Here is a 26,288-nt window from a genome sequence, read left to right as displayed (position 1 = left end):
TCAGCTTGGGGATGGCTGGAGTAATGTCCTGCTGAGAGGAGTCCACATCATCGTCGCCTTCATCGTCGCAATCTTCAAGTTCGGTACTGACACCTGCAACTGAAGACGCGATCTCGATATCAGACAACGTCTGATACCCAGGATCGCCCTCGTCGTCATCCAACCACTTACGAACATCGTCCACATCTACATCGTCGCCGTGCGTACGTAGCCGTGCATGGAAGTCATCCACGTCAAATCCTAGAAAATCGTACTCCACATCCGTTCCGAGAAGCAGACGAAACCAACCATTTTCCAGAGTCTTCACAGGAACTTCCTTCCATGCACTAGCCCAGTTGTACAGCGCAGACTTGATGTTGTAGCGCCGAAGGTTTTCCAAAGTCCGCTTGCCTCGTGTGTCCCGTCCCTCCCTGCGCTCGTCCTCGTCCTCGAGAACAACCATCACCTCGTCCAGGAACTTCCGACGGTATAGGTGCTTTGTTGCCACGATCACTCCTTGGTCCATTGGTTGGATGAGAGCAGTCGTATTAGGTGGCAGAAACATGCACCTAATACGGCCATTTTCAGCAACCAAGTCCTTGTCGCACGGGTGGGCAGGTGCATTGTCGAGGAGAAGGAGGGCCTTTACCTGGTCGCACGGGATTCCCAGTGTCTTCGTCTGGTAATGGATGACCTCCTTGACGAAGTGGCGGTGGAACCAGTCTTTGAATATCACAGCTGTGAACCATGCCTTCAAAGAATGGTACCAGACGACAGGAAGGACATCCATCACCCCACGAAGGCACCGAGGCTGCTTTGCGCGGCCAACAACAACGGGCTTGAGCCGGTGCATGCCGTTAGCATTGGCACAACACAAAGCAGATATCCGTTCCTTGGAGAGCTTGCGGCCAGGTACACGCTTCTCCATCTCCTCGGCTAGAGTGTTCGTTGGCAGCGAGTGATAGAATAGGCCAGTTTCGTCTGCGTTGTAGACTTGACCGAGAGTGAGGCCCTCCCTGTCGATCAAGCCCTTCAACTTGTGCCGAAACTCATCAACTCCATCCTCGTTAGCGTCCAATGCTTCGCCATGTGCTTTACGGTTGGTAAGGCCATCCCGTAACTTGAACGCAAAGAGCCACCCCTCGGATGCCTTGAAGTCTAGGGCGTCGTGAAGCCTGGCGAACTTCTCAGCAGCAGCCTTCAGCTCCGTTCCACGTACCATCACACCAGCAGCACGTTGCTGTCGATACCAAATCAACGTGGATCGGTCGATTTCTGCAAAACTTGGGGGTAAACATAACCTTCCTTTCCACGTTGCGTTTGCTTCTCGACGAGAAGTCAGCCGTGTACTGCATGAGTTTGTCTCGGGATCTCTTGATATCGAACAAAGTAGACCGGGCCAGGTTAAACTCGCGGAGAATGCGGGAAGAAGACCACCCTGCATCTACTTTCTCCAATATCTCCCGCTTCTTCTCCAGAATCAACACCACTCTCTTCCTTTTCTCAGGTGGCAGGGCCATCATCACACACACTAAGAGGAGGCCCAAGAGCAGCAGGAGGCCCTGCAGCAGGTAAGGCACCACCACAAAAGCGATCACGTGGGCAGCCATAACGACGAGCGTGCACTCGCGGCGAGAGAGAGGCGGAAAGTAGGGAGGATGCAGCGGCGCTCTATCGAACGTCGGAGGAAGGAATGACGCGCCACAACAATGCTCTCCTGCGCCGTGCGCGGCAAGTTCAAATTACGGGCGGGAAAAATTCTTTTATTTTTTTTATTTTTTGGGGTTTTCGGACCATTTTGGGAATATTGGATCCCCGGACGATTATGTCCGGGTAGTGGGGATGTTAGGATATTGGGCGTCTGGATATTAGAGTGATTACTGTATTGAAATTCTTGGGATCTCACTTAACAATGCCCTCAGCTGGACCTCTCATGTTAGGTCACTTGCTAAAACCGCCTCAAACAAACTTGGATTATTGTACATAGTCCGTAACTTCTTTGCTGATGAGCAGTTAGCTATAATTTATAAGAGTCATGTGCACTCTCAGCTTGAATATTGCTCACCCTTGTGGAATGGATGTGGAGAGGTTGCATTAAAACAACTAGATAAAATTCAGAACAAAGCTGTTAGAATTATTAACAACCCTGCCATTACAAATAAACTACCTCCCTTGCAAGTAAGAAGGAATGTTGCCTCCCTTGCATTATTTTACAGATAGTTTTTTGGCAAATGCTCAGACGAAGTTGCGTCCATGGTGCCACCTCTCCATGCCTTCCCTCGTGCTACTCGGGCATCTGGTAGCGCTCATGACTGGAATGTCACTTAGCCATATTGCAGAACTTCTGCCTATCAGAATTCTTTCATTCCCCGAACTGCATCTCTCTGGAACTCGCTTCCCCAGAGTTGTTTCCCTCCAAATTTCAACCCACAGCTGTTCAAGTCTAACTGTTACAAATATTTTATGAACAGAGTACACCAGTAATCTAGTGTATGGGTTATTTTTTTAAATTCATTTGTTTTTCCTTCCTCCGTTCTGTTATTAAAAATATATATATATATATATATATATATATATATATATATATATATCTGGCTGTCGCAAGCCCATCGCTGCACACTACGTTCACACCTGTGAGATGCTGGACCGCACATCACAGACACCCATTCAGTGACCAATCCTTCATTTCTCCATTTTACAAAGAGGCCTGGGATGAGGTACTGGCTGATGTGATATATACCTTATGGGGCCACACTGGCACTAACTGCCGACTGATGTAGTACCTAATGGGGCCACATCCAGCTGTAGCACATTACCTTCTTACACCACCAAGTGCAGTAAATTATACCCTGGGTAGCAAGAAGACACTTGGCTTGTCACTCAGTGTACCTGTGAGATGTCCACTTTGCTGAAATTTCATCGAACCATAGTTATGCGAGAGGAGTGAATCTCCTTGGTTAGTAGTCAAACAAACAGCCAGTTTCATTATCTCCTGCTGTCAGCTGAACAGAAAGGAGACATCTTTGCCATGTTTGAGTAAAGTGACTGAGGTTAGAGACAGCAGGCCAGTCCTACGCTGCCACAGACCATAAAATGTGTAGCAAGAGTCCTGTCCTTAGCATGTGCAAAAGAATGTAGACACTTCCCTGCCAGCTGTACTAATGGCAGGTGTTGTTTGTAATAATATATGTGGTATGGACTGCACACCAAAGTTACTGCTGTTTCATAGTCCACAATCCTTTTTTGGTAAGGTGCTGTACTCACGCAGTTGCAAGCGCTGGTTCGAATCCTCTTCTCCCTACGTGTCAAGTGGGGTTCGTGGAGGATTAGAGCCCCTCCCTGTAAAACAATTAACTCTAAGCCTTGGCCACCCCGTTTGGGATACATGGCGTCTGGCAATGAATGAATGAATGAATATATATATATATATATATATATATATAGGGGCATTTGTCTTCTTAGTATAATAGGAAAAGTGTATGGTAGGATACTTATTGACAGAGTTAGAGAAAGAACAGAGAAATTAGTTGGAGAAGAACAGGGAGGCTTTAGGAAGGGAAGAGGTTGTGTAGATCAATATTCATTCTTAGATCTTTAGTGGAAAAGTTTCTAGAGAAGGGAAAGAAGTTGTATGTGGCTTTCATGGATTTGGAGAAAGCATATGACAGGGTAGATAGACAAGGATTGTGGAAAGTGTTAAGAATATATGGAGTTGATGGGAAGTTGTTGAATGCTGTGAAGAGTATGTTTGATGGTGTGAAGGCTGCAGTGCGTGTGGATGGTGAACTAAGTGAATTTTTCTCTTTGAAAGTTGGGCTGAAACAGGGATATGTCATGTCTCCATGGTTGTTCAATCTGTACATGGATGGGGTAATGAGAGAGGTACAAGGTAGGGTGGTGGATGATGGAGTGGCCCTGGTGAGAGAGGATAGTGTTTGGAAACTCCCTGTACTGTTGTTTGCAGATGATACTGTGTTGTTGAGTGAAGACGAAGGGGAGGTGCAAGGCTTGGTGGATGAGTTTGGGAGAGTGTGTAAGAAACGGAATCTAAAGATGAATGTAGAGAAGAGTAAAGTGATGGTCTTTGAGAGAGGTGAAGTCAGTGAATGTACAGTGAGGTTGGAAACATTCAGGCACATATGTACATCAATGGGATGGGGCAGGTTAATTAAAATTTTGGAATGGCAACAGACCAACATGAAACATTCCAATGCCTTTCTTACAGTTCTGATGTGAGAGTGAAAGTTATTTTCAGCCCAGTGAGGAATTGGAAAATGTGAGTACGTTTAAGTACTTGGGTAGTGTGAGGAGTAAGGATGGAGGTTTGGAGGGTGAAGTGCTTGAAAGGGTACAGCAGGGAAGAAAGGTTGCTGGTTCTTTGAAAGCAGAGATAAGAAACTGGGAAGTGAGCATGGAAGTGGAAAAGTTACTACATGACAGTATTGTGATACCAACTCTAACGTATGGAAGTGAAGCTTGGACGTTGTTGGAAGGACACAAGTTAAGAGTGAGAGCAGTGGAAATGAGTTATTTAAGAGGAGCCTGTGGAGTCACATGGAGAGACAGGCTGACCAATGAGGATATAAAGGAGCATTGTGGTGTGGATGTAGATGTGATAGGAAGCGTTATGAGGAACACACTGAGGTGGTTTGGCCATGTGGAGAGGATGGAGGGTGAAAGACTGACGAAGAGAGTGTATGTGAGTGAGGTGGAGGGGGGAAGAGGGAGGGGGAGGCCGAGGATGAGATGGAGGGATGGGGTGGAGAGGTATATGAGAGACAGGGGTGTGAGTTGGGAGCAGGGCAGTGAAATGGCGGGGGACAGGGCGACATGGAGGCGATTTGTTTGTGGCCACCCCAAACGGGATTGAGGAGTCTGGCAATAGATAGATAAATATATATATATATATATATATATATATATATATATATATATATATACAGCAGAAAACTCACCATAGGTCCTATTGAAGTACAGGTATACCTTGATATATGATACCCCTAGATGTGATACCCTGGCTTAGTGATGGGAGTAGAGATACCACCATACCCCACCTAACAATGGCCAAACCCCGGTTTTTATTTTTATTTTTTTATTTTGATATTTTAGTGTGTGTTTATGTTGACTTATAAACTGTTTTTACTTAGATTACTGTGTTTTAGCTATAGGTAGGGTGAACATTGTCATTTTTGGCTACAGTTTACTAAGCTTTTTTTTTTTCCAGACTTATATCTGACGATTTCCAGATTTTATTTGTTGGTTTTAGTGAGTTATATACAGGAGTTAGGCTTAGGTTAGCTTCTTTTACAGCTGTTAGGCCATTTAGACTGGATTTAAACTTGTTTTTGGATTCACTTGGGTGGGTCTAGGACTTGGTTGGGGGGAAATCCAAGGCTCAAAAACGCATCCCTATCTTTACATGTTAAATCTATCCCAAGATACGATACCCCACCTAACGAAGGGTTTTTACTTAACCAATTGCATAATTAAACTGGGGTATACCTGTAGTTTCCTTGTGGCCCCAGGACTTCCTCCACTGCTGGAACGCTCCCTGAAAGTCCTTTTCGACGAGAGTGTTGAGCATCTCCCTCCGGCTATTCCTTCTAGATGTCCTCAGTGGTATCAAAATGGCGCCCTTTCAGCTTGATTCTCATTTTTGGGAAAAGAGAGGTCACAGGGGGGTCAAATATAGCAAGTAATGAGGGTGATTGACTGGGGGACGATAGGCATGTTGTTCTTGGCCAAAAACATGCTGGGTTTTGAGTGCACTGTGAGCTACAGTGTTATCATGGTGAAGCAGCCAGTTGTTGTCTTGCCAAAGATCAGGGCATCACCTTCTCACATCTTCACACAGTCACCGCAAAACTTCACAGTAGAAGTTGGAACTGACAGTTTGACCAGCTGGGATGAATTCTTTGTGCACAATCCCCTTGATGTCAAAGAAAATGATCAGCATGCTCTTGACATTGCTTTCCACCCGTCTGGCACTTTTGGGTCTTGGTGAGGCTGTCTGATCAAGAGACTGCTCACCAGGCACTTACTGAATCATTGCCAGGGTCTCTGTTGCATTTTTCTTGAGTCGCACAAAATCTGATGCAAATTCACTGTTCCCATTTTATACCCATCTTGAAAATCACCAGATGGCAAGTGCACGACAGTAAACAAACAAACGTCACTAATTCTCACGTCCGCCTAGCTTTGCGCCGCATGGCACATTGATTTACAATGCATGTTAGTACTGCCACCTAGAAGTGCATTGCGCTATTACAACCCATTTAAGAGTCGCGATCCCAGTCAGGAAAATTTTGGATAGCACCTCGTATGGTAAAACACAGACAAGCATCTGACAAACACAGAAGTACAATGATTCCTTGGTTATAACAGTTTTTTGTTATCAATGGAAGATGAAAATTTCTACTGCTGCCACTGTCATGCATTTTTTGGCTCAAAAACATTGTTATCATGCACTTGAGCTAGTTTTTGCTGACAATGATGGTGCAAAATCTGTGGTTTCTGATGGTTTTGAGGGATTCAAAGATGAGGCCCTAATCATGGAGTTGATCCTAGGAGGTGGAGACCACTCACTCTCTACCCCCTAGCCTTAGAACCCCTTACCTTACACCCATCTCAGGTCTATATGGCACATGTTCCTTCATTACTGTGCCCTTTTCATTACTTTCTATTAACCTAACCATTCCTATGTGTGTTTCTGATATTAACCTAACCATTCCTATGTGTGTTTCTGATACTTACCGTAACTGTATACATGCATTTGGTGGGTCTATATTGTTGCAAAAGGGAAAATCTGGGCTTGCCTTGGAATATCTGGTAACAATGAGGATAACTCCCATTGGTTACCTCCATCACAACCTCCTCCTACCCCTTCCCCTCCACCCACACCACCTCCCTCTCGTGCTGCAGCAGCCAACACACACCGCACACACAACATAAACATCCTTCAGTTAAACATAGAAGGCATAAACACCAAAAAACAAGAACTCACACAATTCATCAAACAACAGAACATACACATTGCCATCTTACAAGAAACAAAACTACACAGTGCACTGAAAACACCGACATTTCATAACTTCACCACCATTCGACAAGACCGGGCCGATGGCGGTGGCGGTGGACTCATCACCCTGGTACACAAATCCATCAACTGCAGATACCAGTGCACACACAAAGTCACTTCTCCCCCCACATGACACCACAACAGAAATACAATAAATTAAAATACGAACTGGTAACAAATCACACATAACAATTGCTAACACATACATTCCCCCCCAATTGTCCCCCACAGTACCACACAATTACTCTCCACAGATACACCACATCACTAACATACCCAACATCATCCTCGGTGGTGATTTCAACGCCAAGTCGTCAGCCTGGTGTCAACAACCCTGACACAGACAGAGGGCTGATACTACATCCCCAGACAGATCATCTTTTCATACTGAACAATCTAGACCAACATACCCATATCCCACACCAAGCTCTCTTCCTCCCATCATCCCCAGACATCACCTTCTCCCCAAACCTTGCCCCCACTACATCCTGGAGAGTGGTCAAAACCCTAGGTTCTGATCACCTCCCAGTCATCATCACTACCAAAACCAGAATCACCCCAGCTGGCCACAAACACACATACACTAATTATAAGAGAGACAACTGGGAGGCCTTTGTAACTGAAACAGAACAACATTTCGAAACACTAAACAGTACACCCATCACAAACATCAACACTTCTGTGCACACTTTCATAACAATTATACAAAATGCAGACAGAAGACACATCCCTAGAGGCAACAGAAAGAGACAACGCCAACTTCACATCAGAAATTTAAGGCCTCATCAGACAACGGGACAAAGTACGACACTCCTCAACACCCCATACACATGATACTGTGCAACAAATACAAGAACTCAACACTCAAATAAACAATAAAATATCTGAACAGCAAACACTAAACTGGAAAATTACCTCCAAACACTTGACCACAAAACAAACATCAGCAGACTCTACAAAACACTAAACAGCATCACACTTTCCAACAGCAACACCACACAATCACACGCTACCATCACAACAACAGACACCATATCCTCAAACAAACAAGCAAACACTCTCATCAATCACTTTTCACAAGTCAGCCATCTAAACCCCCATCCCGAAGACCGACATATCAACCGACGTAAGAGACAGTCCCCCACAGACCCAGACTACGCACCTTTCACTTACAACCAGACGAAGCACATCATTAACAACCTTAAGCACTCATCTGCCTGTGGACCATACAACATAAGCAACATTCACTTAAACACCTTGGACCACAAGGCATACAAGCACTCATCAACATATCAAACTACAGCTACTCACACAACATAATACCCAACATCTGGAAGCATGGCATTGTCATCACTATCCCTAAACCCAACAAAGACCCCATATTACCCTCCTCAAACTGCTCCATCACACTCCTCTGCACCCCCTCTAAAGTCACTGAATGACTGGTACTACAACTAGTCACACCTCACATTCCCCTAGCCCAATCACAACATGGCTTTAGGCCACTACACTCCACAAACACCCTTCTTACAGACCTTACACAGAGTTTTCGATGGCATGAATTCAGCTAGGCCACCACACAGAACACTAATCACACTAGACATCAGCAAAGCTTTTGATGCCATCCCCAGCCACAACCTCACAAACAAAATACTCAACACAAACATGCATAATAACACAAAAAGATGGCTGGCAAACTACTTAGCAGGAGATGTGCACACGTAACATTTGCCGGTCAGTCTTCTAACATCAGAAACTTCACAAACAGCGTCCCCTAAGGACTTGTTTTGTCCCCTACACTCTTTAACCTATGCATGCATGACATACCCACACCCCACACACCACAGATACACATAGCTTCCTATGCAGATGATATAACACTTACATGTACGCACCAAAACGCAAACACAGCTGCACACATCATCCAACCTTACCTCAACACACTACACGAATGGTTCACCACAAACAGGCTCAAAATAGCCCCAGCCAAATCTTCAGTGACCCTTCTCACAAACTGGGCAGCAGAACAGAGTCACATCCCACACCTCACCATAAACAACACTCCCCTACCACACACACACACACACACACACAAAATCCTTGGTGTAACATACAATAAATTAATGTCATTTAAACAACACATCACAAACATTAAAAATAAAATAACACCAAGACTTAATGCCTTGAGGTCACTTGCCCATACAACATTCGGACACAACAAAGAAACCACCACCACAGTATACAAACCATACATAGGTTCAGTGATGAATTATGCAAACCCTGCCTGGGCTCCTAACCTCACCAAAACAAACTACAACACTCTACAGACCATACAGAACAAGGCCCTAAAAATAATCACAGGCTGCACACCTACTACACCCACAGACCACCTACATAAAGAAACCAAAGTCCTCAAAGTGAAGGATCATCTAGACATGAGAGGCACCCAGTTTCTTGCTGCAGCCTCTACAAACCCACAACATCCACTATATTACAAGGCAGCACATCCACCCACACCAAGGAACATCAAAACAACACCCAGCACATGATACCATACACAAATAATGTCATCTCTTCCCCCTCGCCCACCTCAGACCAGCTTCCAGAAGCATATCCACACTCAGATCACTCGCTGCTCCATTCAGTCACTTAAAGACAACACACAGTTGTATGCACGGCCTCCTAACATCCACCCTTCTGAATCCTATCGCCCACGTGAGGACAGGGTCCACCTGGCCAGGCTGAGATGTGGGCACCATCCAGCCCTCTTCAGCTACCAGAAGAGACTGGATGACTCTGTTGCTGATGTCTGTCCAGGATGCAACACAGCACCCCATACTATTAAGTACATTATGGAGGACTGCATTGCACACAATCACCTATGCCAACAACACAACATACACTCTTTGAGAGCTCTGTGGGAAAGCACGGTTTTGGCCATGGCCTTCCTAAGGGACTCGGGGCTGTTCGGCCAGACTGCCTAGGGAACAACGACTACTACTACTACTACTCCCATAGGTTACGTGCTTTTGTTATTGCAGATTCATAACCACGCACCATGCTCAGTACCAATTATGCACAATAACCAAGGGATCACTGTACTGTTCAATAATTCCTTGCTTAACAGTAAAAATGTGATCATACAGTAATATGGTAACCACCAAAAAAAACATGAAAATAAAGACAGGTCAGAAGGAGCATTGTCTTTTCTGAATAGCTTAAACAGAATGAAAGTCTAGAGTCTATCCTTCTATCTATCTAAAGCCAGATGCCTTAATCCTGGAAGGGGAGGTCACAAACATATTGCCTCCATGTTGCCCTGTACCCTGTCATTTCACTATCCTCCCCCCAACTTACATCCCCCTTGCACATATACCTCTCGACACCATCTCTCCATCTCATCCTCAGTCTCCCACCCCACCCCTCAACCCACTTACATACACTCTCCTAGTTAGTCTCTCACTCTCTATCCTCTCCACATGGGCAAACCACCTCAATGTATTTCTCCTAATGCTTTCTAGCACATCCACATCCACACCACAACATTCCTTCACTTAATTAGTTGTTAGTCTGTATCACCATGTAACTCCACATGCTCCTCTTAACTCATTTCCACTGTTCTCACCCTTGACTTGTGTCCTTCCAAAAAGGTCCAAGCTTTGCTTCCACACTTTTGAGTGGGGATCGCAATACTGTTATGCAGCGACTTTTTTACTTCCCTGCTCACTTCCCTATTTCTGATCACTGCTTTCAATGAACCAGTAACCATTCTTCCCTGCAGTACCTTTTCGAGCATTTCATCCTCCAAACTCCCATCCTTACTCATCACACTACCTAAATACTGAATGCACTCACATTCTCCATTTTCTCACTATCCAGCCTCACTGTGCATTCAGTGACTTCATTTCTCTCAAAGACCAAGCTTTACTCTTCCCAATATTCACCTTTAGATTCCATTCCATACATACATACTCTCCCAAATTCATTCATCCAGCCTTGCAGTTCCTATTTATACTCTCTTAACAACACAGAATCATCTGCAAACAACAGAACAGAGATTCCGGGCTGCTCCAACATTCACAGCCCTACCTTGTATCTCTTTCATAACTCCATCCATATACAAAGTGAACAACCATGGAGACACGAAACACCCTTGCTTCAATCCAACATTCAGATGAAAAAATTTACTCAGTTCACCATCCACGTGCACTGCAGCTCTAGCGTCCTCGTACGTAAACTCTTCACAGCATTAACCAGCTCCCCATTTTCTCCATATTTTTTTTATACTTTCCACATTCCTTGTCTATCCACTCTGTCATATGCATTCTACAAATCCATGAAGGCAGCATAACCTTTTTTCCCTCCTCTAGAAACTTTTCCACAAAACACTTTAGGATGAATATCTAATGTATGTGGAGTAACTGAAACTAAATTGAGAGGAGAGAGTGTGAGAGAATGGGAGTATGGATGGGGTATATGTGCAGCAGTAGGTGAGAATGAGAGGGCAAAAGGAGTGTGTATTGTTGTGAGTAAAAGATGGAAGAAGAACATAAGAGAGTATGGATCAGTTGGGTCACGGATTGTGTGGGTAAGACTGAAAGTTGGAATACAAATGTGGGTGATTGTGTGGGTGTATGCACCAACGCAAGATCGTGCAAGCAGAATGAGAGAAGCGTTCTGGACAAATGTGGGAGTGTGCATGGAAAAGTTTGGAAGGAAAGAGAAAGTGTTTTTGATTGGTGATATGAATGGTAAAGTAGGGAATGTGAAGGTGGATGGAATGGTTGGTGAGTGGGGTGTGCCTGCTGAGATAGATGAGAATGGCAGTGCATTTGTGGACATTTCGTGCCAGGAGGGGGTTGGTGATAGCCAATACCCTCTTCAGGCAAAAAATGATCCACAGGCATACATGGCGAGTGATGAGAAGGGTGGGTGGTGACCTGCATGAAAGGAAGGCAATGACTGATTATGTGTGTGTGGATGAAAGGATGTGAAGATGTGTAATGGATGCAAGAGCTTTTAGAGGCTGGGGGAGTGGACTTTCTGACCACTACTTGGTGATGGCTAAAATCAAGATCCAAGTAAGATGGAGAAATAGAAGAAGGGATGGATGGGAGGAAGGAGCAATTGCAAGGAGAGTGGAAAGGTTATAAGAGGATGCGAAAAAGGCATAATATAAGAGAGAAGTGGGGGAACGACTGGGTAAATATGAATTGGAGCAGATGTGGGATGTGGAAGGTGTGCGCAAGATATTCACAGAAGATATATATGCAGCATGTGATGTGGTGTGTGGAGTGAAGAGAAGACGGAAGGGGGTGCAAAGAACAGCATGGTGGAATGAAGAGGTGAGACAGGCTGTGGCACAAAAGAAGAAAGCATACAATGAATGGATGAGAAATAGGGGCATGGAAGAAGTTGAGAGGCAGAAGAGAGAGTTATATGTAGAAAGGAAGAGAGAGGTGAAAAGATTAGTAAGACAGAGGAAGAAGAGAGTGGATGAGGAATTTGGAAGGAATTTGAGTGTAAAGTGGAGAGAATGTAAGAAAATGTTCTGGAAAGAGGTGAAGAGAGTAAGACAGGGTGGCAGTGAAGTTAGTAGGGGACTGAAAGATAAAAATGGCAGATTACTAGTGGAGAAGGGAGAAAAAGTGAGCAGATGGAGAGAAACTTTAAGAAATTGTTGAACACAGAGAATGGAAGTAATGTGAGTATAAGTGGCTAGGGAATGGATGGGAGAAGGAGGGAGGTGAGCAGACAGGAAGAAATCAGTAGGATAAAAGATGTGGAAGCAATTTGTTTTCGTTTTTAAAGGCTCCAACATGCTTGCATGTGTCGGCCTTGGTCACCTAATGGCGGCTCTCCATGCTGCACGATCCATTGCAGCCTCCCTGTTCAGTCCCTTAACCCTGAGGTCACATTTAATGACCTCGTCCCATGTCTTTCTCGGTCTACCCCTCATAACCCCACCCCCAATATTAACACTTCTCACCTTCCTCACCCAATTATCATCCCCCCATCCTCTCCACATGTCCAAACCATCTCAATCTACCTCTCCTCATCACAACACCAATACACTCCAGTCCCATCCTACCTCTCAACTCTTTCATCGTAAACCCAGCCCCTCCAGGCCTTGGATGCAGGGACACACTGCACATCTATCTAATCATTGTCATTTCTGTATGTCTGAGCCAGCGAATATCTTCCTCCTTCACTGCTCAGGTCTCACTACCATACAGCATTACACTCCTAACACATGCTGCATACAAAGACCCCTTAGCACGTAGGGAGAGTCCTCTCAATGTCAGAAGAGGCAAGAGCTCCCTGAACTTCTTCTAACCACTTCTCACCCTAGCCACAGAGCTAGCTCCAGCCCCACCTCCAGCACACAACATGTCTCCCAAATAACAAAACTCTTCCACACACTCAAGAGATTCACCAGCAAGTTCAATCCTTTCACGTCTGACAATCTCCACCTGCTCACCCTGACATGCCGTACGCATAAAATCAGCATTATCTCACAGTCTACCTCTGATACCACTACATCTCTTATGCACCCATTTATCACAAACACCGCACAAGATGGAATTACTTCCCACGCCCTTGTGTCAAACTGCACATGGCCACTCTCCCTTGTCTTTGACAGTACCGCCACCAACCCTAGATATCATCACTTTTGTTTTATCTGCATTTGCCCTTAAACCCTTGTGCCCCATACTATCTCTCCACTTCCTAAACCTTTCCTCCGCCTCCCTTTCGTTCTCTGCAATCAACACCAAATCATCAACATACAACAACTCCCACGGGAGTCCGTTTCTAAAGTCAAGTGAAAGGGCTTCAATTACCATGATAAACAACATGGGACTCAAGACTGACCCCTGATGCACACCAACATTCATGGAAACTCATCACTCAAATCTCCATTCACTCTTACCTGGGTGTGAGCACCCACATACATAGCCATAACCACCCTAACCAGCCACTCCTCCAAGCCAAGCTTTCTCATTGCCCACTTCACCACCACTTTAGGGACTCTGTCAAAGGCCTTTTCCAAATCAACAAAAACAAAATAAAGATCCCTTCTCCTACCAATATATTTTTCCTGAAGCTGTTGAACAATGAATATAGCATCAGTGGTCCCCCTACCTGGCATAAACCCAAACTGCATCTCATCAATATTCACTCTTTCTCTAATCATACCTTCTAACACTCTCTCTATTACCTTCATTATCTGATCTAAAAGCTTTATACCTCTATAATTTCCTCTTTCCAGGGCATCACCCTTCCCTTTATACACATTTACAATTACACTCTTCAGCCAATCATCTGGGACAACATACTCATAAATACTATTTATCAGGTCAGTGACTAACCTCACCCCTATATCACCTGAGGCCTTCAACATTTCGGCGGTCAACCCAGACACACGTGCTGCCTTCCCCACCTTCATCCTGCCTATTGCCTCACTCACAGTAGCAGCATCAATCAAAGGTAAAGGGCCAGACACTGGATCTGCTGGCTCCAAACCTTCCCCGTCCCAGTCAAACTCCTCATTCAACAACCGGTTATAATTCTCTCTCCATGCATCTTTAATATCCTCACTGTTCACCACTATCCTTCCTTCATCATTCTTCACACACTGCTCACCTATAATATCCCGATTATCCCTCTTCACCTGACCTGCCACCCTAAATATCATATTTTTCCTTTCCCCATGATTTAGGTTATCAAGTAATAGTCTCTGTGACTCAGACTTTGCCCTGTATACCTCTCTTCTAGCCCTCCGCTTGGCAGCCAAATATTCCTCTTTGCTACCACCCTTCTTCCATTCCTGGAAAAGCCTTCTTTTCTCCTTAACTGCAGCTTCTACACCCTCATCCCACCACCAAGTTACTTTATGTCTTGGTGGTTCTCTTGTCCAACCACATGTTACATCAGTAACTCTCAAGAAATTGTTCTTGAGGGCTCTGTACTGTTCATTAACGCCTCTGTCTACAGCTCCCTGTTCAGCCACCACTCTCCTCAACTCGCTATAGAAGGCATCCCTTACTACGTACTTGGTTTTTCAGCTTCCACATTTTCCTCCTAGGTACATAAGTCCTCTTTTTCATCCCTTGTTCCTTAAGCACCATATCACAAATCAATGAAGAAAGTCAAATTGGGGAAAGCCCCAGGAAGTGATGGAGTGTGTGGTGAAATGCTGAAGCATGGGGGAAAAGAGAGTAGTAGAATGGATGTGGAAAATGTGCAGATTGGCCTGGGAGGAAGGTAGAGTCCCAGAGGATTGGAAGTCAGGTATAATTATTCCCTTGTACAAAGGAAAAGGGGAAAAAGAAGTGTGTGGTAATCATACGGGCATTTGTCTTCTTAGTATAATAGGAAAAGTGTATGGTTGGATACTTATTGACAGTTTGGGAAATAACAGAGGAATTAGTTGGAGAAGGACAGGGAGGCTTTAGGAAGGGAAGAGGTTGTGTAGATCAGATATTCATTCTCAGATCTTTAGTGGAAATGTTTCTAGAGAAGGGAAAGAAGTTGTATGCAGCCTTCATGGATCTGGAGAAAGCATATGACAGGGTGGATAGACAAGGATTGTGGTAAGTATTAGGAATATATAGAGTAGATGGGAAGTTGTTGAATGCTGTGAAGAGTATGTATGATGGTGCTAAGACTGCAGTGTGTGTGGATGGTGAACTGTGTGAATTTTTCTCTTTGAAGGGTGGGTTGAAACAGGGATGTGTCATGTCTCCATGGTTGTTCAATCTGTACATGGATGGGGTAATAAAAGAGATACAAGGTAGGGAAGTGGATGATAGATTTGCCCTAGTGAGACAGGGTAGTGTTTGGAAACTCCTTGTACTGTTGTTTGCAGTTGATACTGTGTTGTTAGGTGAAGACGAAGGGGAGCTGCAAGGCTTGGTGGATGAGTTTGGGAGAGTGTGTAAGAAACGGAATCTAAAGGTGAATGCTGGGAAGAGTAAAGTGATGGTCTTTGAGAAAGGTGAAGTCAGTGAACGTACAGTGAGGTTGGATGAGGAGGAAATGGAAAATGTGAGTACGTTTAAGTACTTGGGGAGTGTGATGAGTAAGGATGGAAGTTTGGAGGGTGAAGTGCTTGAAAGAGTACAACAAGGAAGAAAGATTGCTGATTCCTTGAAAGCAGTGATAAGAAGCAGGGAAGTGAGCATGGAAGTGAAAAAGTTACTACATGACAGTATTGTGATACCAACTCTAATGTATGGAAGTTTAGCTTAGACGTTGTTGGAAGGACACAAGTCAAGAGTGAGAGCAGTGGAAATGAGTTATTTAAGAGGAGCCTGTGGCATCACACGGAGAGACAGGCTGACAAATAAGGATATAAAGGAGTGTTGTGGTGTGGATGTGGATGTGATAGGAAGCATTAGGAGGAACACACTGAGGTGTTTTGGCCATGTGGAGAGGATGGAGGGTGACAGACTGACGAGGAGAGTGTATGTGAGTGAGGTGGAGGGGGGGAGAGGGAGGGGGAGGCCAAGGACGAGATGGAGGGATGGAGTGGAGAGGTATCTGAGAGAGGGGGATGTGAGTTGGGAGCAGGGCAGTGCAATGGCGGGGGACAGGACGACTTGGAGGCGATTTGTTTGTGGCCACCCCTTATGGGATTAAGGCATCTGGCAATAGACAGATAGATAGATCTTAAAATGACACATAAACACGTCATCGGAATCTCTGAGGTTGGATTTGAAATGGCGCGAAAATGTGTCACCGGAATCTCAAAGGGTTAATGGGCACAGTAGCAGGCTACATGTCACCCTGTTATATGGTTACCACCCAGCATTGTAAATGATTTCATGAGTTACAAGACCCCATTTAGCCTCTCTCTTATTGGAAAGAAGAGTAGTAAATAGTGACAGGAAGGATGGAAGAAATAGGAAGAGAGGAGGACAGACTCAGAAAAAGAATGATTGACATGAAGGAAGAAGTAGGCATCACTACATCAAGTGAGTGAATGATGGGTGCCCCAACATACCACCATTTCACATAAGTAATTACATGTACTGTAAAATAAATTAATGGTGTCTAATTTCCAGGTATAAAGTGTTGTTCTTTGCATAATTTATTTTTTATAGTTAATGTCTTGTGGCCACACTCAGGGTTCATATGTTTGCACTACAGCTAAAATGTTAGTTTATGTAACCTATTTATATAAAGTATTGATTAGTTATTTAATGGGTATGGTCACATCTTTATACAATAATTCTGTGATACTGTATTGTGATTGTTGGTGTGGTCTAATGAATTACTGACTCAATGTAAAACTTTGTTGCTTCTGAGTTTGTTTACAAAGGCCCAGTGATTTATCTTGTAACTTTAGTGTGTGCATACCCAACTTCAACTATTTTGACTTTCTTCACTGCTTCCACAACTTCCATCCTACTGATTTCTTCCTCGGTTCTCACATCCCTCCTTCTCCCAGCCACTTATACTCACATTACTTCCATTCTCTATGTTCACCAATTCCTTAAATGTTCTTTCCATCAGCTCACTTTTTCTCCCTTCTCCACTAGTAATCTACCATTTTTATCTTTCACTCCCCGATTAACTTCACTGCCACCCTGTCTTACTCTCTTTACCTCTTTCCAGAACATTTTCTTACAGTCCCTCCACTTTACACTCAAATTCCTTCCAAACTCCTCATCCACTCTCTTCTTACTCTCCCTTACTAATTTTTTCATCTTTCTCTTCCTTTCTCCATATAAATCTCTCTTCCATCTCTCGACTGCTTCCCAGCCCCTGTTTCTCATCCATTCCCTATATGCTTTCTTCTTTTGTGCCACAGCCTGTCTCATCTCTTCATTCTACCATGCTGTTCCTTGCACCCCATTCATCTTCTCTTCACCCCACACACATCTCACATATTGCACAGATTTCCTCTGTGAATATCTTGCACACACATTCCACATCCCCCATCTGCTACAATCCATATTTACCCAATTGCTCCTCCACTTCTCTCTTATATTCTGCCTTTTTCTCATCTTCTTTTAATCTTTCCCCTCTCCTTGCATATACTACTTCCTCCCGTACTTCCCTTCTTCTATTTCTCCATTTCACTTGGACTTTGATTCTCACCACCACCAAGTGTTGGTCAGAAAGTCCACTCCCCCAACCTCTATATGCTTTTACATCCACTACACACTTTGGCACCCTTTCATCCACACACATAATGAATCATTGCCTTCCTTTCATTCAGTTCACCACCCACTCTTCTCAACACTCGCCATGTATACCTATGGATCATTTTGTGCCTGAAGAGAGTGTTGGCTATCACCAACCTCCCCCCCCAGCACAAATGTCCACTAAAGCACTGCCATTCTCATTCAGTAGTCACACCCCACTCACCAACTACTCCATCTACCTTCACATTCCCTACATTACCCTTCATATCACCAATCAAAAACACTCTGTCATTCCTTTCAAACTTTTCCATGCATGCTTCCACATTTTAAGATATTCTTGTAAAATAACCACCATTAATTGCATTTACATATTATAGCAAACGGACTTGGGCATCATGTTGCGGAATGCTTAGTCTGTGTGTGGCAGGCAGTAGCTTTGTAGTTTTACATGGTTTAAACCAGATTTATATGTTTATTTTATTTTATTTTTTTTTTGCCAAATATTTTTCTATGGAGAGGTATTAAATTTTTGGTTTTCACCTAACTTTGTTATTTTGATTTTTTTTTGTTTTCCTTTTTAGATCATACTACGATAAAGTACAAATATTCTGCTTCAAAAAACACCACAGTCAGCATCTTATCATAAAAATTGTATTTACACTGACTAATCAAAGAAAAAGATCGCGAGGCAAATATGCGACCGAGAATCATAAAAAGTTGTGCATCTTTTTTCCTTTTGCTTTACTATGCAATAAAATGCAAAAATAACCATAATCTACATATCATTGTAAAGGTAATTTATTGTCGGTTGGCAAGGTTGAAACCAGATTTATATATCTTTATTAGCTTTTATTTTTTGCCTAATATTTTCCTGCAGCAAGGTATAAAATTTTTGGTTTTCACTCAACTTCAACTCGTCATTTTAACTTTTTGTTTTCTTTGTTTTCCTTTTTTGAACATACTACGATAAATTACTGTACAACTATTCAGCTTTAAAATGACACCAAAACCAACATTCTATCATGAAAAGTGTATTTGCACAGAGCAATCAAAGAAAAATATCGCGGTGCAAAGATGTGGGTCAGCACAAGAGCGGCTGACTCTAGCACAGATATTATCTGCCTGGCCCAGAAACCTCACAGGGTTAACAGGGCAGCGATGCAAATGCGGCACCCATCCAGGAACCAAACCTCTGCACTAATCACCGTGCCTTGAAGTGGCAAGGCGCTGTCAGCCACACTGAAACATCAGTTCACTGCTTGGGATGCCCCTGCAAGGGCAGTTGCTTGCTTGTGGCTGATGAGCCTGCTTCATCAGACTGATTAGGGTAGTACAACAACAACAACAACAACTTACGTGAAATAACAGGGGATAGTAATACTTAAGTACATCACATGTACAGCTGCAGTTCACAAACAAAGCTGATACAACACCAGGAGGAATTAGTGTCCTGGGTCTCAAGACAGGCACTGGTATTTATGTTTGCTTAAAAGGGTTCAAACTCTGTGTGTCCATTTACATATCAATTACTCATTACAAGGCTGGTTAAGGTTCTGGTTTTTAGTGCTTCACTTGTTTCTACACAATGCTTTAACATGGATCACAGTCAAAAGGTGGCACTCAATAACAATCACTAAAGAGGAAAGAAAGGCTCCAGGTTCACTGTGAGTAGTGATAGGTAAACATGAAGAATGGAAAGAGCGAGGGACAGTGAAAACTGAATAAATAAATAAGTAAATACAATTGCTGTGTGACAGTACATTATTAAGATTCTCACTTAAATGTATGGAGATGAAGCTTAAACTCTCTTGTAAAGACATAAGAGCAAGAGGACTGGAAATGAATTACCTGTGAGGGGCATGTTGTGTTACATGGAGAAACAAACACACAAATGGAGAAGTAAAAGAACATTGTGGTATTGATCAAGATGTACTGGAATGCATTCGGATAAGTACCTACTGTGAGAAGACATGGCCATGTGGAGAGAATGGAGAATCAGAGATTGCCTAAAATTGCCATCTCGCCATCTTGAATATTGGGTTATAAGAGATTAACACTAGACAATGATGCTAGTCATGAATAAGTGCTGTGGAAGGCAGGTTGAGCCACAGTACAGTAGTCATATTTTGTCACTGAAAAAAAGAGACAACTGTAGCAGTGTACGAGAGTGAGGTGGATGAGGAGAAGGGAAGGGTAAGATCAAGGATGAGATGGGGGGATGAGGTGGACAGGTATGAATGGAGTGTGTGCACTGGAAAGAGAGCAGCCTGATGGTGTAAGACAGAATGAAGTGCTGTTTCATTTGTGACCACCACTACTAGGATTAAGGCATCTGATGACAGATAAACAGGGATAAGTAATATGCTAAAGTTCATCAGCAATTTTAAATGTAAGTGATAAACTGAAGAAAGATTGGGAAGGTATGAGCTAGAGCAGATGGAAGGGGTGGAAGACGTATGTAAGATATTCACGGAAGAGATAGGCGCAGCGTGTGAGGCGGTTTGTGGAGTGAGGAGGAGATGCAAGGGTGTGCAAGGGACAGCATGGTGGAATGATGAGGTGAAACGAGCTGTGGAACAAAAGAAGAAGGCATATGGTGAATGGTTGGCGAGTAGAGGTAGGGGAGAAGATGAGAGAGAGAAGAGAGAGGTATATGTGAGCAGGAGAAGGGAGGTTAAGAGACTGGTGACGGAGAGTAAGAAGAAAGTGGATGAAGAGTTTGGGAGGAATCTGAGTGTGGAATGGAGGGAGAGTAAGAAATTGTTTTGGAAGGAGGTAAAGAAAGTAAGGCAGTGTGAAAGGGGAAGTAATAGGGGAGTAAAAGATAGGAATAATAGATTGCTGGTGGAGAAGAGAGAGAAATTGAGGAGATGGAAGGAGCACTTTGAGGATTTGTTGAATGTAGAGAGTGAGAGCAGTGTGAGTATAAGTGGTTGAGGAATGGCTGGGAGAAGAAGAGATGAGAGGAGGGAGGGAGAGATCAGTAGGGCGGAAGTAGTGGAAGTGATGAAGAAGATTAAGTTGGGAAAGGCCCCAGGAATTGATGGAGTGTGTGGTGAAATGCTTAGGAATGGGGGTGAGATTGTTGTGGAGTGGATATGGAAGTTGTGTAGATTGGCTTGGGAAGAGGGAAGGGTTCCAGAGGACTGGAAATCAGGTATAATTGTTCCTCTGTACAAAGGAAAAGGGGAGAGAGAAGTATGTGGTAACCATAGGGGTATTTGCCTTCTTAGTGTGACTGGTAAAATATATGGTAGAATATTCATTGATAGGGTTAGGCATATGACAGAGGAGCTAGTTGGAGAAGAACAAGGGGGATTTAGGAAGGGAAAAGGGTGTGTAGATCAGATATTTGTTCTAAGATGTTTAGTGGAGAAGTATCTAGAGAGGGGAAGGAAAGTGTATGCTGCCTTCATGGACTTGGAGAAAGCTTATGACAGAATAGATAGGCAAGGTATGTGGAAGGTATTAAGAATATATGGAGTGGAGGGGAAACTGTTGAGTGCTGTGAAGAGTATGTACGAGGGAGCTAGGGCTGCGGTGCGAGTGGATGGTGAGCTGAGTGAGTTCTTTGATCTCAGTGTGGGACTGAAACAGGGGTGTGTGATGTCTCCATGGCTGTTTAATATATATATGGATGGGGTTGTAAAGGAGGTGCAAGGTAGGGCAGTGGATGTGGGGCTGGCCCTAATGAATGAGGGTGAGATTTGGAAGCTTCCTGTGTTGCTGTTTGCTGATGATACAGTATTGTTGAGTGAAGATGAATGGGGGTTGCAAGGTTTGGTAAATGAATTTGGGGACAGTGTGTAGGAGGAGGAAGCTGAAAGTTAATGTAAACAAAAGTAAAGTTATGGTGTTTGAGAGGAATGAAGTCACAAAGTGTGCAGTGAGGTTGGATGGTGAGGATATGGAGAATGTGAGTGCATTCAAGTACTTGGGTAGTGTGATGAGTAAGGATGGAACTTTGGGGGATGAAGTACGTGAAAGGGTACAGCAGGGAAGGAAGGTTGTTGGTACACTGAAAGCAGTGATGAGAAATAGGGAGGTGAGTATGGAAGTTAAGAAGTCACTGCATGATGGTATTGTGATCCCTATCCTGACGTATGGAAGCAAGGCATGGACCTTGCAAGAGGGGAACAAGTCAAGAGTGAGAGCAGTGGAAATGAGTTACTTGAGAGGAGCATGTGGAGTGACGTGGAGGGACAGGTTGACGAATGAAGAAGTGAAGGAACGTTGTGGGGTAGATGTGGATGTGGTTGAGAAGATTAGGAGAAATACACTGAGGTGGTTTGGACATGTGGAGAGAATGGAGAATGAAAGACTGACTAAGAGGGTGCATGTAGGTGAGGTGGAGGGAGGGAGAGGGAGGGGTAGACCGAGGATGAGGTGAAGGGATGGAGTTGAGAGATATATGAGGGAGGGGGGGGGGTGAGTTGGGGGGAGGGTAGTCAAATGGTGGGTGACAGAGTGACTTGGAGGCGTTTTGTCGGCGGCCACCCTTTGCGGGATTAGGGCGTCAGGCTATAGATAGATAGATAAACTGAAATGTCAATATGCAATGCACTAACCTTACCTCTTCACAGCACATTTTGCATGCTCAATGACGAACACTGGCAAGGTATGTGAAAGTTTTTTCTGGTTATTTATATGAAATTTTTTTTCTGATGAACAGCTTTATAGTGAAAAATCTGTCAATTTAAAGGCTGCTAAATGAGGAAGTACTGTACTGTAAAGGGCAACAAAAAGAGATGAAACTTGGATAGGATGAGATACAATACTGTAATGTGCTGTATATTGTACTGTAGCTAAGAAAAAATGCATTCTGAAATACAAAGTCTGTCCAAAAAGAAACCAACCTTTTCAAGTGGCTCGCCAATGAGCCGGTATTGCGTGCTTGCAACAGGACTGCTTTGTAGTGGTGACTTTGAGCTTTGGTCTAACAACAGCCACATCACACCATGTCATTTAGTCATCAAGGTACATGCACTTGAGTGAATGAGTGTTTAGTCCACTTGGTGATTTGTTGCAAAATGAACAATGAAAGATCTTGAAGCGCAATGTGTCTGCATGAAAATCAGTTTCAAATTGGAAAAAACTTTTACAGAGACTTGTCAAATGTTGCAACAGGCTTATGGGAAGGATTGTTTGAACCGTATGCAATGTCACGACTAGTTCCAGTGGTTCAAATCAGGAAGACCATCCACCAAAGATGATCCCCATATCTGGACAGCCTTCCACGTCAAGAGACAACGATCACATTAAGAAAATGTGTGGTGTGATCTGTGAATATCGTTGCCTGACCGTCCATGAAGTTTCCGAAGAAGTAGGCATCTGTAAAGTGCATGCCACATGATTTGAACCCCTTCATGGCCGTGGGTCCGGAACTTTACGTGCACCCTAGGCCGACGTGGGGCCTGTTTCCTGAAGTATCGAAAATTGATTTTTTTCCCTTGTCCTATTGAAGAGAAAGTTCAGATGCACCTAACAGTGCAAATCCCAGCTTCCTAGACCCATTCTGTGGCTTGCAATGGAACAGGAAAGTTGCAGAAACATCAGCAACCAATATCCGCTGCCCAGACTCGTTGCCGCAGTGCAACTTTGCAGGTGTTCTAATTTTTTTTTTACCCCCCAAAACAATGCGAATGGTGCTGAAATGTTGAGCATATATGAGATATGATGATGTTGAATGATGTTGAGCATATATGAGATATGATGATGTTGAATGATTTCAGTACATAATATGTTAGGAATGGCTGGAAAAAAAATTATTATACTTTTTCACCTTTTTGATACATGTTTATGGTAGTTTAGAGTTATTTTTTATGTTATCATTGTGCCCATGCTTGGAAAAGGGAACGAAAGGGTTGAATTTTCGGTCCTAAATGAGAAAATTGCACGTCCTCCGACACTAGGCTCTCCCACGAGAGATGAAAGTGGAGGGTCAGATCCGATAAGCAATACGGAAGTTGTCGCAACTTCCAGCTCCCACACCAAGTGCATGGCTAAAAATAGAATCGTAATGCAGTTCCAACTACGAATAAGTCTACTTATTATGAATACAGAGACAAAGCAGAAATAAATACGTTTACAGACGGGGGAAAATGTATTTTTTCCGTAACAAAACGTTCACCTTTCTCTATCATTTTACCTTGTTATTTTCGCAATATATGTTGCTGTCTCATAAACAGGGTGGTCATGTGTGTTTTGCAAGGGAGGAAAAAGATTATATTTTCTGTCTGTGTTTTTAGGCATGGCCACAAGTGAAAATATCGTACATCCACTTGTCACGGCTGCAGGTGTTGAACTGACAGATGATATGTGAGAGAGTGAAGTGAAGGTCAGTCTCATGTTCATAATGTTCATTCACTTCTCAAAAGTTTTCAGTTTTCTGCAAGTCGCAATGCATCGAATGATCAAACCATTACAACAAACCTGAGCAAACAGGTAAAGATACTGTAACAAGACAAAATTGTATTTTCCACTTATTATCATGTCTCTTTTGTTTGTGACTGTATTAATTCATAATCATCAACAGGTGGTTGTGTGTGTGTTGCAAGAGAGGACAAAGTTGATATTTTCTACCTTAGTCGAGATATTGGGTGTAGTTGTGGTTGTTTAGACATGGCCTGGAGCGAAAAAATAAAAAATCCACTCATCACAGCAGCAGGCTCTGAACTGCCTGATGGGGTGTATAGGAGTGTAGTGTAGGTCAGTCTGAAGACGTACAGAACGTTTATTCACTTCCTCCAAATTTTTGCAGTTTTTTATAGGCCGCGCTCAAACAACGCCTGCAGCCATTTACCGGCTAAATGTCATTCGACACCGACGGCCATGGAGAGGATAATAAAAAAAAACTCATGATGCATCATGTTGCTGTAAAATCTGCACCACGTCTGCTAACAGATGAGCAAAATGAGAACCGTGTTGCAGTCAGTTAGGAGCTCTTTGACTGTTCGAATGCTGATGAAAACTTTCTGAAAATTATCATAACAGGCAATGAAAAGTGGGTGTACAGCTACAATGTCGAAACAAAAAGACAGTCATCATAGTGGGTTGGAACATCATCACTGCAGCCAAAAAAAAGCACGTTAGAGTTGCTCAAACGTGAAGGTGATGTTGATTGTCTTTTTTGGTTGGAAGGGCGTCATTAATCATGAGTTTATTCCACACGATCAAACAGTCAATAATGAATTTTACTTAGAAGTCCTGAAGCATTTGAGGGGGCCAATGCGAAGGAAGAGGCCTGATGAATGGACAAACAAAACCTGTATGCTGCACATGACAACCCACCAGCTCACTCATCTCTTCTTATCCTTGAATTTTCGGCAAAGCATGAGACGACTATCGCCCCCAGTCACCGTACTCACTGGATTTGGTCCCTGTGGACTTTTTTTTTGCTCCCAAAGTTGAAATTCACCCTGAAAGATTGTCAGTTTCAGATGACAGAAGAGATAGAAGAAAATTTGCTACAAGAACTGAGCACCATCCCGGAAAACACATTCCAGGACTGGAAAAAGCACTGGGAGCACTGTATGAACAGTGGAGGGGAGGATGTTGAAGGAGACAAGTCTGATTAAGTCATAAGTAAAATAATAAATTTGTTGTTTGAAAACTTTGTTTTCTTGTTGGGCAGATATCATACAAACTACATAAATAGCATAAGATAGAAAAATTAGAATGTTAATTAATTACACTTGGCCAACTACCTGTGCTGCTGACACCAAAGCATTGCTGATGTTGAGAGTATGGTGATGCAAAACCTTCCATCCGCGGTATCGAAAGTAGCGGGTGAGACAGTGGCCAGTCAATTGGTAGAGTCCAACCCATCCAACAAGGCTCACCCCAAACACCAGACTTCCTGACACCACAGCCATCCTTCTTACACCTGGAACTGAGCAAAGTACACCCTTAAACTCTGTGGATTTATAATTTGAAGTTTTGACTTTAGAGATCAGCATTTGCAACTTTTCTTCCGTGAGTTATTTCAAAATGTCAGGCATTTATGCCATGAGAGCTTCTGCTGCTGTTGTATTACATTTTGCATATTTTAACTTGATTGGATTTGTGAGTACAGTACA

At 43.5% G+C, this 26,288-nt stretch overlaps 1 protein-coding gene across 1 annotated transcript in view; it reads right to left on the bottom strand.

Annotated features, from left to right (window-relative positions):
• LOC145407112 (TLC domain-containing protein 3A-like) overlaps positions 1–26,288 on the bottom strand; it is a 117,889-nt gene that overhangs the window by 80,556 nt on the left and 11,045 nt on the right. Inside the window, exon 2 of the mRNA XM_080278132.1 lies at positions 25,917–26,125. Within this exon, the coding sequence (XP_080134258.1) occupies positions 25,917–26,125 (209 nt within the window). The remainder of the gene's footprint in view (positions 1–25,916; positions 26,126–26,288) is intronic.

The sequence above is a fragment of the Coenobita brevimanus genome, chromosome 72 (assembly GCF_032717465.1).
Source record: "Coenobita brevimanus isolate Jiangsu-jjx chromosome 72, ASM3271746v2, whole genome shotgun sequence".
In the NCBI taxonomy this organism is placed as follows: Eukaryota; Metazoa; Arthropoda; class Malacostraca; order Decapoda; family Coenobitidae; genus Coenobita; species Coenobita brevimanus.
The sequence above is the reverse complement of the archived record's forward strand: the minus strand, read 5'-3'. Positions and strand labels throughout refer to the sequence as shown.